We start from the raw sequence: 16,898 nt of genomic DNA, 5'->3' as shown, positions 1-16,898 counted from the left end.
GCTGCACTCGGGGAAAATGATGTTAAGGTAATGGACTTTTTTTTCCTGTTTGTAAATCTTGGTCCTGACATTTCTCTCTTAAATCTCTTCCTTAAAGACTATAAATTTTTTTTAAGCTGCTTTCATTCTAGTGAATGTGGGAACTTAGCCAGATACAGAATCAGAAGGGATGTCTCTCTCCTGTATAAATATATATCTATGAGAGACACTGAGAAAGAGAATTTAAGGGCAGGAAGGGATGGGGGTAGGGCAAAGAAATTCCCTAACCACCAAATGCTCATTTACCACCATGATGCCCTCCTATCTCCTCCTCCTTTACTTTAGGGCTGTTTTTATCATCAGGCAGTATTGCTGATGTGCAGGAGAAGACGGAAGAGCAAGAGCTTGTGGGGTGTAGGGCAAGGAAAGCCGATTTTTTTTCTGGGGGTGGGGGGGGCGGAGGTGGGTAGTATGTACACATCCCCATCTGTGTGTGCCTTGAGGGGCCCGTTAGATTTACTGAGGGATCAAGTTACCCCCATCGAGATGCCGAGCCCTGGAACACAGCATACTAACAGGATTAGGGTTTCAGGATTTGAGACAGGAAAGCATGAGGGAGGAGAGGAGCAGAGGACAGCTCAGGGATCGGGGGCTGGAGGAGAGACGGGATGCAGGAGAGTGGAATATCAGAGCCATGAGGGTGTACTCCCATGAAGGTGGGGCAGAAACAGACATTCTACCTGGGTAGGAAGGGCCTCCAACTGAATACCTCCTGAAAGGACACTGCCACATTATTTAAGGAGGAACTTTTTAATCTCCAGGTGTGGAAAAGAGAGCAAAAAGTGTGCAGGGAATGAGGTTGCTAAATCTACCTGTGAACTGTACTCCTTTTCCAGAAGAAATCTCAGGAAATCACAGAGCAGGGAACCGGTGACAGCAAAGAACCTGACAATCTACCTGGCGAAGTGCTCACCCCACTGCTCATCTGGAGATGCCTGGGCTTTTGCCCAAGCAAAATCACAGCACCATTTCACGTTTCCTGCTGTCTGCTCCGTCCGACTGGCCGTGGGTCTGGAAAGCACAAGGAATTTAGCATCAAGGCTGTAAGCGCCACAGAGGCTGGCCTCCAGTCCCGGAGACAATTCAGCACCCATGGGAGTTGGGTGAAGCCAGCCATGGGGGCTTGATGGAGAAAAGGTTCCAAGCTTATGTATAATGAAATTTTCCCTGGAGCTTCCTAAGTGGAGAGGCTAAAGGTCTGAGCTCATCCCATGGCAAATGGATAAGGGATAAACTTAATTACCATGGGCCCTCGATTCTTCTTGGTTATAATTGAGGGGGCAGATAAACTGGGGGACTTGAATTCGGAGAGGACATCAGCCCTCTTCTGAACATACATGATCCTGGATGATATAATCATATCCATGACTTCTAAAGTTTGATGTCCATTACTAGCTGATGGTTTGAGTCATTGTCTTAATATTATACACAATAAGTAAAATTACTACAATGAAAGGGAAAGGGAAAGCCAGTCATCTGCCAGGAGGCTTCAAAAAAAGGTATATATGTATTTTTTAAAAAACCCAAATTTTCATTGAAGAAAAATTGCATTCCTAACTGAAGCCTGAGGGGTGCGGTTTATCTGTGGCAGCTCACGTACAGGCCCTATCAGATGCACGGAGAGGTCTGGATGACTTATCAGGTCCCTTCCAGACCTATGGTTTTAAGAGAGGCAGATAAATATCCCATGGGGCCTTGTTACTTTTAAAATTGATAACTTGCTTCTGCTCAAGAAGAGCTCTGTGGGTCTAATACATTAATTATATCTGTAGAGAGCCTTCCATCTATGGATCCCAAGGTGCTCTGCCTACAGCAAAAAAGGCACCGTTCCATTTGGGCCAGCAGAAACACTGAGGCACGGAGCTGCAAAGAGAAATCTCCAAGGTCACGCAGTGCATCATCTGAGAAGATCTGAAGAGAGACACCACATGCTTCTAACCTTTAGCCAATTAATTTGGGGGGGTTTGTCTTTCCTCTTAAGTTTCTGAAAGCTTCACAAAGGGTTTTAAATTTCTTAGATGGCTCTCACAATGATTTGTTTTAATTTGGAAAATAAATATAGAACTAAGGATTTTTGAAGTGATCGGGAAGTGGTTATTTGTTTTGAAGGGATGTGGCCAAAGTGACTTCATTCAAGTTACAGCTCAGGATTCTTATGGTGGGGCCCCAAATCCAAAATGATGAGCCCAGTGCCCTCAAAGCACGACTTGCCTTCATATCTCCATGAATGTGCGCCTCTCTTGAACTCTGGATAGAACAATGAGGAAGCCAGTTTCCCTCTGAATGCAAGATGGTGAGCCATAGATTATGAGAAGACTGGTCTGAACTCAAAGTGTGGTGACCGGTGCCTTCCACAGGGACTCCACAGTTCCCCCAAGTCCCTGGGGCAAATTACTTTGCCCGAGAGCTTCAGTTCCACAGTCTGAAACACTATTAAATTCTGAAGCAAATAAGCCAGTGCATGAGGGTTCTCCGAGCCCCTTGGAAGTCATCATTACATTAATAACATTGAGCTTAGTGCATTTCTGCCACTCATTATGGGTAATTTTGAAAACTCTTGGACCCAAACCTTACCCAATCCCTGTCCTCACCCTTCCATCCTCACTCTGGCCATCAGGATACAGGTAACACCCGATAGACTTTTTCTTTTAGTCCAAATTTCTTCCGAACACATCAGAACAGCCCAGCAACACTGTGACTAAGAACAAGGTAACCAGAGTGACATCAGCAAGAAAGATGCTCACATGTACCAAATAACGGACTAGTGAAATTAGAGGCTTTTGCTTAGACCTGTAAGGGCATGGCCTGTGTCCTCCTGGCCTGACAGCAGCCTCTGTCTCACTGCTTCCAGTGCAGACTCGCAGAACCAGCATCTCAGAGGTGAGCAGGAGCCTAGCCAAGGCCTCGTGCCTTCCAGCTCCTTCCATCTTTCTCCACGCCCCTCCCTTGGTTTGTGTGTACATAACTGTGCCTATAATTATAGACATACATACCAACTTTCCACTATTGTACTTACAATGCTATGTCTGTGTTTGGGGTTATTAATACAGCTGGTGAAACCAAAGGCAGTAGTTTTATGCTTGTGGTTTCTGAAGAAATATATGTGAAGCAATTTGTATAATCTAAGGGAGTGCACAGGCTGGCTATGGGCTCTAACAGGTGGAAGAGCTCTCTGTCTTGTGGTTATGCAGTAAATATGCATAAGAAGGTCCCCCTGTAGGAAAATCATAGGTTCCATTTTCTATGGCATGTGGAGTTGGATAAGGATTTGCAGATGTGCTGTACACATGGCCTGTGTAACCGGGCTGCATTTTGCCTGGAGGATCCTTGCAATATCCCCAGCGACAGGGTAATGCCTTTCTTATCCGTAGCCTCACCGTTACCTACTGGATGGAAAGGCCTAAGAAGAGGCTGCTTCCAGGCTGTGGGAGGTTGGAAAAGAGCTCTTCAGTTAGTCCCCCTCACTTCCTAGCCTCAAGGAAGTCTTCCCCTCATAGGCTCAGGCCTTGCCTCAGCCCAGTCTGGGTTCAAACTGTAGACAGTGTTTTGCAAGGGTCTAGCACAGCCATCCCCCACCACCCTGAGTGCTCATTAATCTTGTTTTCCTCCAACTTCCCCAATTCCCTGGCCTTTGGTATACCGCACTGGTGTTGACAGAGACCAGGGAATTGAAATCAAGTCCCCACATTTCTGCCCCAAACATCACCATCGCCTCCTTGCACACCCCGTGCACTGGGTCCCATTTGCAACCCCTCCCAACTGCCCACAGAGCAGAGCCCACTGCTGCCTCCAACTCTGTTGGGCTTTGCTCACAGGTCCTGCTGGCCGAATTCTGCTTTTGAGTCCACTTAGCGCCAGTGTGCTTGGCGCGGTGCCCACCATCCAGCAGCTACGAAAGGAAACAGTGGTAGTGTCCTGGGTCAACGAAGCCTCTCCCCACACTGCCCCCTGGTCCCCTCCTCACCCCACCTCCCCTTCATGGCATCAAATCAAACTGCAGCAGACTTGACAAATCTATTTGGCACGGTTCACTCAACTATTTCAACCCGAACAGCCAGAGAGCTGCGCTGACACACCATGAACGGTGCAGAATCTGCACATTAAATACAGGCGTCTGGGAGCAGATCCGATAATGAAGGAGCAGCAGAGATCATCCATGGACTCGAGGACCCGGAGATCTCCTCCCTCGCCCGCCACACCCGAGGGGGGACAAGGGAGCACAGGGAGGGGGCAATGCTTGATTGGCAGCCTTTCCATTCTTCTGCCTCTTTCTAGGTACCAAGAAGGAAATTACCCCGTGGTTTCTAGGGAAAGAAATTTAGTCACGGGTGAGAAGAGGAGGCAAAGGGGAGAGAGAGAGAGAAAATAAAAGAGATGAGAATGTATCCGGTATGAAAAAGTGGAGAAGAATGGTTCTAAAGGAGTCCAGAAAGCTACATTTAATTCTCGGGAATATCTTCCCTGCAGAACCAATACCAGGGATAAAGCCAGGGAGGACAGCATTCTATCAAAATGTGCAGTGCTAAGGTATTTCCAAAAGCAGATTTCCTACAAATGGTGTTTTAAATAGCATCCCAGTCCATCTGCGTGCTTTTAAAATCGGCTTATGCCACAGTATTCCTCTGGCCAGCACTGCTTAGTCATTGAGCCTGGACAGGGAGGTGGTTAGGGGAACCTCTTCCTCCTCCCCTGTACCCACCCCAAGCCAGCTGCTGGCCCTTGCCTGCCTGGCTGAATTTCTGGGTTCTAGTAGTTTCTTATGGAAAAGGGAGGGTGGAGAGAGAGGGCACGAGAAGGAGCGGGCTGGGATGAGGACTTTGTCCACAGAGCTCCCAGCACCCCATGCCAACTCTGGCTTGCTGTGTCCAAGTCACATTTAACTCTCCCTGAAACAAAAGCAGGCAATGAGAAACCAGACCTGCTCGACACATCAAGATGCGGAAGTCTTTCAATTGCTAAGTCTCTCACTTTCTTTATCTGTGAAATGGGGAGTGTGTGTGTGTGAGAGAGAAGAGACCTGGTAATATCTAGAAGCCATGATTTCAGATGAATGGTGCCATGTTACTATGGCGATCTTAATTTTTAAAAATCCACTCCTTTAAAAACTCACATTTCCCGAGTGAAGCAGTGCCAACATTATAGTTTGGGATTTTCTGGGCCCAAGGTTTCCTGTTACAAGAGCAAGAGCAAGCTGCCTTGGGGCAGTGATGCAGGCTGAGGGCACCTTGTTTGCAAAAGACCTTCGGCCTCTCAAGGTTGGGCCACCTGTGTACCCTTTTGATAACTCACAACCTGACAGACAGGGAGAGAGACACTTTTCCTCACTCCCCAGTTCCATTCAGAGAAGGATGAGCATTCTCCTTTGAGACCCAAGAGTCAGCCCACAAAGAATAGTGCTCCTGCCCTGCCCAGGTGAGACCACTGGCCATTTCCAATAAGCCTTTTCATGCACTGAGTCTACCTCATAACCAGTATATACATTGCCAGCGCCAGCTGCAGACCTGTTCACTGCCACAATGCCACGTGTTGTAAGAAAGCTGAGACCAGACATTCATCCATATATACAACAAAAGCCTCACATCACCCACGAGGACATGCCTGTGGGAGCCCCAGACGCTGAAGGCACCAGCCTTGCAGATTCAACGCCTTACTGCCAAGCATGACTGTGAGTTCAGATCTCATCCCCGACAAACCGAATTTCTCCTCATTATTTATTGTCCTCTTTTTCCTTCGGGACGTTGTGATTCCCTCTTGGGATCTGTGCCCTTTTATTTCCAGACCTTGGTAACTCCCCGAACTACAGTTTCCTGAGGTTTTGTGACTGTTAACGCAGTACGTGGAAGGGACTCAGGCCATCAATGCTCAGTGGATCCTGCGCAGGGAGACACGGGCCAGGAACACATTCTCTCCTTCATTTGCAGTCAGAGAGCACTCTGCAAGCTCTTTCTCTCTCTGCTGTACAAGACACGACAGCAGCCAGGCTGTCGGAGAAAACGGTGTCTTCCAATCACTTTAGCATAAGAAAGAATATTTTCAGGGCCAGCGTCTCCGGTGCCTCCATCAATTACTGGAGCCCTGGGGAACAAGGCTGCCTTGTCCGTGTGGGGTGGGTTTGCAGCCCCTCTTGACCCACCGCTCCTGCTCCACCCTGCGTGCCACTAGGGTGGGGCCATGGGTTTACCTTGTGGTTCTTGCCGTGCCGGTACACCATCCAGTCCTCACCATTAGTGCTCACTTCCAGCTTGTAGGATTTGACATAATAGCCATTCTGAGTTTCTCTGGAAATCGCTCCCTGTGTTGCAATGGCTGTGAGCACAGTTAGAAAGCGTAGGTCCACCTAGAGAAGAAAGGCGAAGAAGGATGGGTGTCTTGACTTCCCAACCAGGGCAGCATCTGGGCTTTCCTTCATAGGACACCATTGCAGTACTTGACTCCCAACCCGTGTCTGTGATTCACTCACAGGTATTGGTGGTCAGTATCTGTCTGCCTCCACTAGAGAGTTAAACTCGACATATTCGAACTACACTGGACACCTCTGAAACTGTAGCTTGAGTTTTATTTCTTTTTTTTTCAAATTTGAACAGACAGGATGACTGTTTATCTTAAAGGAATCATTGAACATCTAGAACTATGACCCCTTTTTACTTAACCATGACCTGCCTTGGATAGTGAAAGCGGATGCTGTTTTACAGGAACAATGGCTAAATCCAATCCACTCCACTCTGATCCAACCTAGCTGCCAAAGTCTCAGCTCAGAGCTGTTTCTCCTCCCCTCAGTCCCTCACTCCATTGTGTATTTAGTCGCTTGGGTCACCTAGGGGTCAAAAGGCATGTAGAGTCTGCCCAAGCAATTAGGCTTATGGACCAAGTGCTGACCTTTTGTCCGACAAGGAGGATGGCCAACATTTTGAGCCACCTTCCCTTCCACAACACCAAACCCATTTGGAAATTGCTAGGTGTCATTCCTTTGCAGGCCACAGTGTTTCTTAACAGCAATCTCCCTGTGATCAAAATTGAGTCAGCACGCCCTGGTAAAATTTGATTCAGTAAGCATTTATTAGCTACTTAATATGTGCTCAGCATGATTAAGTGTTCTAAAGAAGCACACTGTGTTGTATATGTGTATGATAAACAAGTGGAGAGCAATAGGAGAAAGTATATGATTAGGAATCAAAACGAGGACTACAGTCAATGGAATGCTGGCTGTCAGTAAGAACTTTCTGGAAGCTTTGCTAGATGAGAAGGATTATTGGAGAGGAAGAGAAGAGAGTGACAGATGGCCTTAGGGTTGGGATGTTAGAGCTCATTCTGTGGAATGCTCTGGAAGTTTCTAAGGGGTCTTTCTCCCTTTCCTGTCATCTGCTCAGTTATGTCCTTCTCAGAGCAGAGGCTGCTAGGATAGGCTAGCGTCAGAGCTAGGACAGGCTTGTCAGCAGGTCACAAGGCTACCTGCCATGTGTCATGAAAGCAGTCCTTGCTCTAGCATGGAACCAGCGGCTTGCCCTCCCCTGGGGACCAGCACTGGACTGGTGTGTAGAGCAAGGGAGGATTACTCCACAAAAGCTGCACGTCTTATTCAGAAGGAAAGCAAACAATAGTCTGCAAAAATGCTGCAGGGCATCCACGCGATTGGAATTTCATTCCTGGTAGTGATAATTTCCCATGTGGTCTCATGATGGCTATCGGCAAAACCTTCCTGGCAGGGCTCCCTCCAAATAGCAGAGATCACAAAAGGTTGCCATGCTTCTCAGCCAGCCTGCCCTTAGGAAAACTGCCCCCTACGTCCTGATGCCTCCCTCTGCCAAGAATGAGGACGCTCTGGAACTGTTTATAGAAGTTGCTTGGATATCTACAGTGAAAGGGCAAACACCTTCCCAGCCCAGCAAGTCCACCAGGGCCTGGTAATCTTCACAAGGCAGGGCAGTGTCCATTTCATCCTGGCACTTAGCACAGTGCCTGGCGCTGTGTTTGTGCCTAGAATATGGATTTCTTAGGATGGATGGATGAGAGGAGTTCTCAGTTATGTTATGCTTAATTTCTTCATGTCCGTTGTCGACTCTAGTGAAGAAGCCAGCTGCCTCACCCACTGAAGCACACACACTCTGCACAGCCTCTGAGTCAGTACCTGGAGATACTCCTTGCTGGAGTCCAAGTTGGGTGTCCAGCCATTGTCATCGCCATGGAGCCGGCTTTGCTGAGGTGTCCACCTCCCATCAGAATACGTAGATGAGGCACTGATCTGTTCATTAGCAATTCGGCCAGACTCCATTCCCAGAGGGACATTGCACTGAAAGTCTGGCGGGTAGAGATGGTCAAGGGCAGAGGTTAGGTCTCTCAGCCTTAAACCCCCAAGACCCCCAAAATGCTGCTCCCTTCAAGGGGTAAGTCCTTTCAGGCATTCCTTCATCTTAAAGACCTAATTCTACACTCAACATTTTACAAACAACGATGCCAAGTCACAGATCTTGACAGCCCCTCTTGGTCTGAAAGGAACTAAACTTGACCTAAAAGAAATTGGGCTGTGGATAAATAAGAATCATCATAGAAATTAAAAATACAATCTAAAGCACAAGAACTGTTAGTGCTGCAGGCTACGGATGCTCACAAACTCCAGCACCATTATTGAAATAACAGGTAAACGTGTGATAGACTTGGGTGGGCTAATGCATTGTGGGAAGCCTGCTTTATTAATAAACACCCAGGAGGCACTTCTGCTTCTTTCTTTTACTCAACTGTCTCATGAGTTCTGGCACCGAAGACAGACACTGCAAAGCAATAAATACCTGTCTTTGGGAGTCCTCTCTGTGAGTCCATGCGTGTCATTCTGTATTAGCCTGCACCACCTGTCTGGGCAGCTGGGCTCGGAAGTCACCTCCTCTGGCCTTGTGCTTTCAGTTTAATTGCTGTTCTTCCCATGATCCCACAGACACTGGTCAATATGTGTGTGTGCGTGTGTCAGATAAGGACCAGCAACCTCTCTCAGGTATCAAACCTACTCTGCTGCTCGGTGACCACACTGACCACCTGCAGAACTCGGTTAACTCACAATACGGTTTTCTTGTCTCTCAACCTTCATGAGCTCTTTGAAGAAAAAACAAAACCCAGAATGAAACCCATCCCTTGGCCAGGCTGCCGTGTAGTAAACTGTCAACGGCCATGGCAGGATTCGCCCAGCTCCAATCATCCTCAAAGTGTGCCTCTGGTCATTCACGTGATCGTTTAGGTTTCTCGGGGAAAATGACCGCACATCTGAAGTCCACGTCCAAGAGGAACTGATTCAAAGATACAGCTCAGAGCAAGAGACTGATGGTCTGGATGGCAAGGCCCATGACTGCTGGGGGCTGGACTAGATTTTCTATGCTTTTCACAGTGCCCGTTACATAGCAGAAGCTCAAAAAACTGTGTTTATTGGCAGAACAAAGTGAAAATCCAGCAGTGTACCAGCCTAGTGAGAGAAACTCTAGTCAGGCCCAGAGAGATTTCATGTTAAAACATATGTATATATAGAGAGGTTTAAAATTTCTCCATTTCTGAGACTTCCCTGGCTGTCCAGTGGTTAGGGCTCTGAGCTTCCAGTGCACGGGGTGTGGGTTCAATCCTTGGCTGGGGAACTAGGATCCCACATGCACAGTGCGGCCAAAAAAAAAAAGTTCTTTTTCTGACAATGGTCACTGAGACTTGGAGAGTGAGGAAAATGACCCCAGACTGAAAGAAAAGCATATGCATGTGTGTTAAGTTGCTTCAGTTGCGTCTGACTCTTTGCGACCCCATGGACTGTAGCCCACCAGGCTCCTCCGTCCATGGGATTCTCCAGGCAAGAATACTGGAGTGGGGTGCTATTCCCTTCTCCAGGGGAATCTTCCTGACCCAGGGATCGAATGCACATCTCTTGCATCTCCTGCAGGTGGATTCTTTACCACTAGCACCACCTGGGAAACCCCCAAAAATAGCACATGGGGGACTCAATATAGATATCTTAAGTACTCTCCCTTTCATTCTGAGACTTAAGATGGTCCTGTGACTTTCCCTGGGAATAACTAATTCTTGGTATACATACTTTTTCTTTAAAGAAATGAGCACCCAGACTGACATTTATTCTATTTTCATTCATCTCTGCCCAGCAAGAAGCTACAGCTCTCTTCCCTTGAGGTCCAACTTCCCCCCTCCTTCTTTTGCAGAGATCACCCTCACGGCCAACGTGGGAGGACAGATCAGAGTTTCCCAGCCAGCCAACTCACTCTCCAGTGGCTCTTGATGGACCAGGTAGTAACGTGCAGAGAAGCCATCCTTGGCTACCGCCATGTCCGTGTGAAAGGTCAGAGAGAGGATCCCAGTGGCCGAACGGAGTTCAGAAGGTGTTTTGGTCCCACAGTATTTGCCAATCAGGGGTCCAACTGGACAGGAAGGACAAAGAGAGGTCACAGACTTGAACACGCCAGACCTCAATCTCCATACATTCTCCCTTCCCATAATTCCAAGTCATTCAACAGAGCATCACTCGGGATGCCTTGGCACAAAACAACCGGAGATACAGTTTCAGAACAATGCCTAATATTTTTTTCCTGCACATTAAGCAGTATTTTCACTGACCTGGCTTCATTCTGTTTTCACAGCCCTGCGAGATGGGCTGGAAAGGTATCATTATAATGCTTGTTCCACAGAGGAAGAAATTGAGGTTTGGAGAGGGCACATGACTGTTCATTGTGCATACTGCCAGGAAATAGCAGAGCGCGGACTCCAACACATTTCCTGACTAAATCTTACGCTTGTCTGAGGAAATGAAATTGCTTAGACATCAAGTATCCCTTACAGTGCAAAATACTTAGAATGATGATAGAAGTGAAAGATGAGTTTCCTCACCGATACTATATACCCAAGACTCATGCTGGTCTCTACATGAGAAGCACAGGTGCCTCTTGGCTTTGGGGGATGAAGTTTTTTTTTAACATCTATGACTATAGTTAGTTAGTGTTAGTTGCTCAGTTGGGTCCGACTCTTTGCAACCCCATGGACTGTAGCCTGCCAGGCTTCTCTGTCCATCGAATTCTCCAGGCAAGAATACTGGAGTGGGTTGCCATTCCCTTCTCCAGGGGATCTTCCTGACCCAGGGATCAAACCTGGGGCTTCCACATTGCAGGCAGATTCTTTACCATCTGAGCTACCAGGGAAGCCTGTGACTACATAAATAGTAATAAAATTATAGTAATTATAATGATGATAATAGCAGCTAATTTAAACAGATATTAATAAGACACAGAAAGGTTAAGTAACTTGCTCAAGGTTGCAGAGCTGCTAAGATCAGAGCCACAGTTCAAACTTAGTCTGGCTCTCGAGTCTGGTCACTGAGTCACTTTCTATGGAGCAGAAGAAAATATGACCTATAGGTTTTCTCATCTTCATCCAAGTGTCTACTCAGTCTCCTCCTATGCTTAGTCACTCAGTTGTGTCTGACTCTTTGCGACCCTATGGACTCTAGCCTGCCAGGCTCCTCTGTCCATGGGGATTCTCTAGGCAAGAATACTGGAGTGGGTTGCCATGCCTTCCTCCAGTCTCTTATCCTTCTGCAAAGAAGTATCCCCAAGCGAGGAAACTGCCTTTCCACAGTTTTTCTGAAGTCATCCTTGGTGAAGGATAAGAGAAAGTCATCACGGGTCACAGATAAACTCTGAGGAGCTTTAACATCTTTGTTCTCTGTTTTTTATTGCCACTAAAGCAATTAACAGGCAATGAAGCTACTGGGAAGGGTCTGGTGAGGCGCCATCACTCACCATGGGGGATGCCATCCCAGATGTCCAGCCAATCGTATTTGCAGTCTCCCTCTCCCACCTGCAAAGGGTCATGCTCCAGGTCAAAGGTCAAGAACTGCAGGATGATCTCCATCTTGGGTTTGGCCAGGATGGTGAAAGTGCAGTCCAAGTTGTGCGGGTACTTGTCGGGAAACCCGGGGGACTCAATGGTCCCATTTGGGCTCGTGAAGTTCTTTGAACAATCTTCGGAGCCTGTAGGTGAAAGAGAAGCAGAGCCTTAAGAGAGTGGAAGAGGATGCCTTTCTCTGTTGTGTCTGTCACACGGGTTATTTAAATGTTTGGGCCCAAATTTCCTTACTCAAGAAGTTTTTGTTTCCACTGGAGTGGCCCTTGAAGCAACATACTTTTCACATCCACATTTCAAGCCCTTAAGCCAGACCATCTTTAGGGGAGAAATTAGGGAGGCGAGCAGGCTTGCTCTACATATTAGAGTAAGAGCAGCAATTAAGGATTTGGGAGGAGGGGTGGTGTAGAAAGAAGCATGTGTGAGAGACAGAGAGAGAGGGAGAGAGAAAGATGGATTCCCTTGAAAAGAGGAACAGAGTCTTCTTTCTCAGTTACTCGGCTGCTTGCTCCAGAAATGTAAGTTATTTCAGTCCTTAAGGAAGGCTTGCTGATTGCCAGCAGGGGAAACAATGTGACCCCTTATTTACTGCTGACCTCAACACTAGCCCCTATTGTACCAGAGCCAACTTGGTGCCCCCGTCTCCCTCCAAGATCCAAGGTGCCTCAGGGGAGGGGCAAAGGGGAGCTCGGGTCTCATTCATGTCATGACTATATTAAAACGAGCGGCTCTGTAGTGGCCAGACAATGAACAATTGAGGTTTGCAGCCGGTGGATCACAGCAGGGTTTGGGGATGTTAAAGGCCACTCCTTCAGAAAGTTTGGAAAAAATGTGGCAGTGCATTGGCATTTGGACGGCTTTTGGCTCTTTTGTGGTGGGGATGGCCTTGTTTCTCCCCCGAGCTCTTGTGTCTGCTTTCTCAGGACTGATGGAGGTGTCTTATTAAATGCCACACACATTCGGCTTGGACCTCAATGGGAGCTCGTAAAAGGATTACAGCTCCCCTCTCCCCTAATGCCTCTAGGTGGAGTCACAATAAAAGGGCCCTCATGGGGCCACCATTTGCCAGGGCGGGCCTGGGACAGTCCCAGGACAGGAGCAGGGCCCAGGGAGCTGCTCGGAGCCAGAAGTTTTGCAAATTAACGTGATGAATGTAAATGCTGCACAATTAGAATTGATTTCATTATGTTCTGATTTTAAAATTTAAAAAGGGAGCAGGATTTATGAGGAGAATAACAGGCACTCTAAGCATGAAGAAAAAAAAACAGAGAAATACTAGATAAACCAGGTGTTTACTGGCAGGAAGTGTCCTCTGGGGATCCCACTGAAATATAACTGTGTGATGTCAATACGCTGATCCTAGCCCGCAGCGATGTCTTTATCCGTGGCTCCTGCTGCAGCCCCTCTGCGAGTTTTTTTATTGATGACAGCTTTCTGGAAAGCGGCAAACGTCTGACTTGGAAAAGATGCCATGCAAATAATTGGGGGAAGGGGGAGGGGAACTTTCTTTAGCATCAGACAGGAAGTTCCAAAATCCCTACCCACCTGTCCATCACCTCTACTCTTCCAGCCAGCACTGTGCCTTGGCAGGGTGGGAACCCAGAACACCTGGGGTGAGGGTTAATCTTTTCAGGATTCTTCTGAGGGTCTCTAATGTGGCATTCCAGAAGCTCTGCACTCCATCATTCAGAGGCAAGCTGGTCCAGGGGGCAGCAAGGCCAGGAGGCAGCAGCTGAGATGACCTCTCCCCCAGTTTGTTTACCACGGTATTCCCAGCTTTGTTTACCATCAGGACCCCAGCTTCTGAGGGCCTCCTCAGTGGTTCAGGATGAGGCAGTTTAGGAAGGCCAAGCCAGCTGGCAGGCTTTAAGGGGGCCGAGAGGAATTTTCAAAAGGTTAGCATTTATGGCTGCTGGGCCACTTAGCCAGAGGAAATTAACTCTATTCACAAGTTGCTTCCAGAACTAGGAAAGGTCTCCTGAAAATCCCTCCTAGAGTTTGCCCTATTGTCATTCCTCTCCAAGGCAAGGGGAATCCCCACCCCCCTAGGCATGGGAATTTATAGTGGAATCTTTCTTTGGCCCCTGTCATCCATAAGGGACACAAAGGACACTTAGAAAGCCCCAGGAGGCCTGGAGAATATAAGATCCTAAAGTACCCACAGTATCCAAGGTTCTGTGGTCCTGTAATGGACTGGAGAGAACTTTTCAATTTGAAGTCCTTAAGCAAAACGGAAAAAAAAAGTGTGTATCTCTGACATATGGCTACGTGTGTGTGTGTTCTGAGTCGTGTTAGACTCTGCGACCCCATGGACTAGCCCAACAGGCTCCTCTGTCCGTGGAATTTTCTAGACAAGAATACTAGAGTGGGTTGCCATTTTCACCTCCTGGGGATCTTAGGGGTCGAACCCATGTCTCTTGTGTCTTCTGCATTGGTAGGCAGATTCTTTACCACTGAGCAACTTGGAAAGCATGGGTGTATCCTATGGCTGAAGCTCCAATACTTTGATTACCTGATGCGAAGGGCCAACTCATTGGAAAAGACCCTGATGCTGGGAAAGACTGAAGGCAAAAGGAGAAGGGAGACCAGAGGATGAGATGGTTAGACAGCATCACCAACTCAACAAACATGAATCTGAGCAAACCTCGGGAGATTGTGAAGGACAGGGAAGCCTGGTGTGCTGCAGTCCATGAGGTTGCAAAGAGTCAGACATGACTTAGCGACTGAATAACATCAACAAATCCCGTGGCTTATTTTGAATGAGGAAGAAAAACAGTTTTATCCTCTTAATGCAGAAAAATCAAGCCTGTCCATTATAACTGTTCATCCATTTATAACGGCGCCATCTTGCTGTTTGGACTATGATCATTGTCAGAAAGTAGGCAGCCGAATATCGAATGTGGAGAAGAGATCTCAGGAAAGGTGATTATCCCTGGGGCAAGAGTTGAGTATTGCAGATACCTACCTAAACAAAGATGCTTTTCCGCAATGTGCTAAATGAATTAAAAATTAAGAAAATAGCTCAGTCAATAGATACTCAAGTTCATGCAGTGGTAAGATTGTCCATAGTAGCTAGGGAATTTTGCTGCCGTGAATGATTTCATACCAAAGGACTCTGGTATGAAAAATGCCCATCCTGTGGTTTTTCACTGTAAATTGTATAATAACTCTGCAAGCGGAAGAATCTGCAAGCACAAGGCTCTTGAAAACATGGTGCATTTATCCAAAATTGAGCTGGGTCTAACCACAAAAGGTAAATCCAGTTCTTCAATTGAAGAAGAGTAGGGGGTACCCCAGGTTTTCTCCGTTTGTGGATAAAGTGAGATTTCAGTTTCTAAAATTTCACTGGGCCCCAGGAAAGAAAACTTGATCTTGCACTTTGGTCAGAAGACAATCAGGAAACAAACATACAAAAACCCACGTTTTCCAGTGATTCCGTTTCCGATGTTACTTTTAAAATTATTTTAAAATTCCTTTCTCTGTTATGCTTATGATTTAGTGATTTGGGATCACTTAAGTCAGCAAGTTGTTTGCTTGACCCTTTTGTACGTGGACATACGTAGACTCTTTCATAAACCACTTCATTCAGGGCAGACGTGAACTTCCCCTCTTGGTCCCCTCTGTACCAAATCGTGGGTTTATTTCTGTCGGTATAACAGCAGCAGAGCCCTGCCTGGGTGATGTGCGGTCGAAGGCTTCCTGAGTCCTCGGCACAGTTGTGTATCTGTGTTTATACTTCCCCCTTCTCTCTCTTTATGAATCTGACTAGCAAACACAACTGTGTTTGTTTGGATTTCTTCAGCATGTTCATGCGTTTCTTTCATGTTCTGTGGATGATGTAACTTTGTGTATTTTCTCTCAGGGCTCCAACAGTGGAGATCTGGGTGAGGGACCTGGAAGAACGCTCATCTTCCTAAACTTCTCAGTTTTGAGTTTGGCACAGCTGCCCCCCACCCCTGCACCTCTGTCTGCCTTATTGAGGATAAGTTGCTCTTTCCAATGGGCATGATAGTACGTGTGAATGGCTCCGGGGCCGCTGGGCTCTCACCTTCTTTTCTTACAATCCCCAGAAGAATGATTGCTATTGGCAGGGCTGTTATCTTCTGTTGTTGCAGTAATCTCTTTCTTCCTTCCTAGGCAATCCCATTCTTAAAGTAGACTGTCCCAATTCCCCATGCCCTTCTTGGCTGCCTTTTTTGTTTTTAGGCAGTCCACAGACTTGCTGCTTCATTCAAAATCCTACATCAGCCTACCCTCAGAACAGCAATGCTGAGTTATGATGATCTCTGTGTATTTTGTCTTTTAATACCAACCCTTCAAATTTGCATGATGGATAGAGCTAACAGGGGCTTCCCCGGTGGCTCTGTGGTAAAGAATCTGCCTGTAATGCAGAAAACAGGTTTATCCCTGGATCAGGAAGATCTCCTGGAGGAGGGCATGGCAACCCACTCCAGTATCCTTGCCTGGAGAATCCCATGGACAGAGGAGCCTGGAGGTCTATAGTCCATAGGGTCACAAAGAATTGGACCCAACTGAATAACTTAGCAGGCAGGCAGGCATAGAGCTAACATTCACATTTTTATGTTGATTTCTGGAGGATGTGGTACCGTCCTTTGTGAAATACTAAGCTGGGAAGTATGAAACAGATTTGAGCTGTAATGGTCCTCCCCATTATTGTTCTGACTTTCGGTGGCCAGCTCTCTGGAAGCCTTTGCTTGGAGCAGCTTTCATGGTCAACCCAGTAGGGCTGAGTGGCAGCTTTAGCACTGGGGACCTAGCTATCTAAAGGAATCCCCAGATCCCCCGCTGTCCAAGCCACTAGATGGCTTCCTCATTTTCATATCCAGAGCATGTTCTTCTTTGAAATTAATTTTTATTGGAGCATAGTTGCTTTACAATGTGTGTTAGTTTCTATTGTACAGCAAAATGAATCAGCCATACATATACCTATATCCCCTCTGTTTTGGACTGCCATCCCATTCAGGTCA

The 16,898-nt window shown here is 47.1% G+C and overlaps 1 protein-coding gene across 2 annotated transcripts in view; it reads right to left on the bottom strand.

Moving 5' to 3' along the window:
• The window catches only part of NRP2 (neuropilin 2), a 119,652-nt gene that overhangs the window by 66,012 nt on the left and 36,742 nt on the right, over positions 1-16,898 (bottom strand). For both annotated transcript variants that reach the window (XM_052653887.1, XM_052653895.1), the window contains exons 4-7: positions 11,808-12,038; positions 10,278-10,433; positions 8,165-8,334; positions 6,221-6,376 (exon numbers count right to left, since the gene is read on the bottom strand). In XM_052653887.1, the coding sequence (XP_052509847.1) occupies positions 6,221-6,376; positions 8,165-8,334; positions 10,278-10,433; positions 11,808-12,038 (713 nt within the window). The remainder of the gene's footprint in view (positions 1-6,220; positions 6,377-8,164; positions 8,335-10,277; positions 10,434-11,807; positions 12,039-16,898) is intronic.

The sequence above is a fragment of the Budorcas taxicolor genome, chromosome 2 (genome assembly GCF_023091745.1).
Source record: "Budorcas taxicolor isolate Tak-1 chromosome 2, Takin1.1, whole genome shotgun sequence".
Lineage (NCBI taxonomy): Eukaryota > Metazoa > Chordata > Mammalia > Artiodactyla > Bovidae > Budorcas > Budorcas taxicolor.
This window is presented reverse-complemented; position numbering and strand designations above follow the sequence as displayed.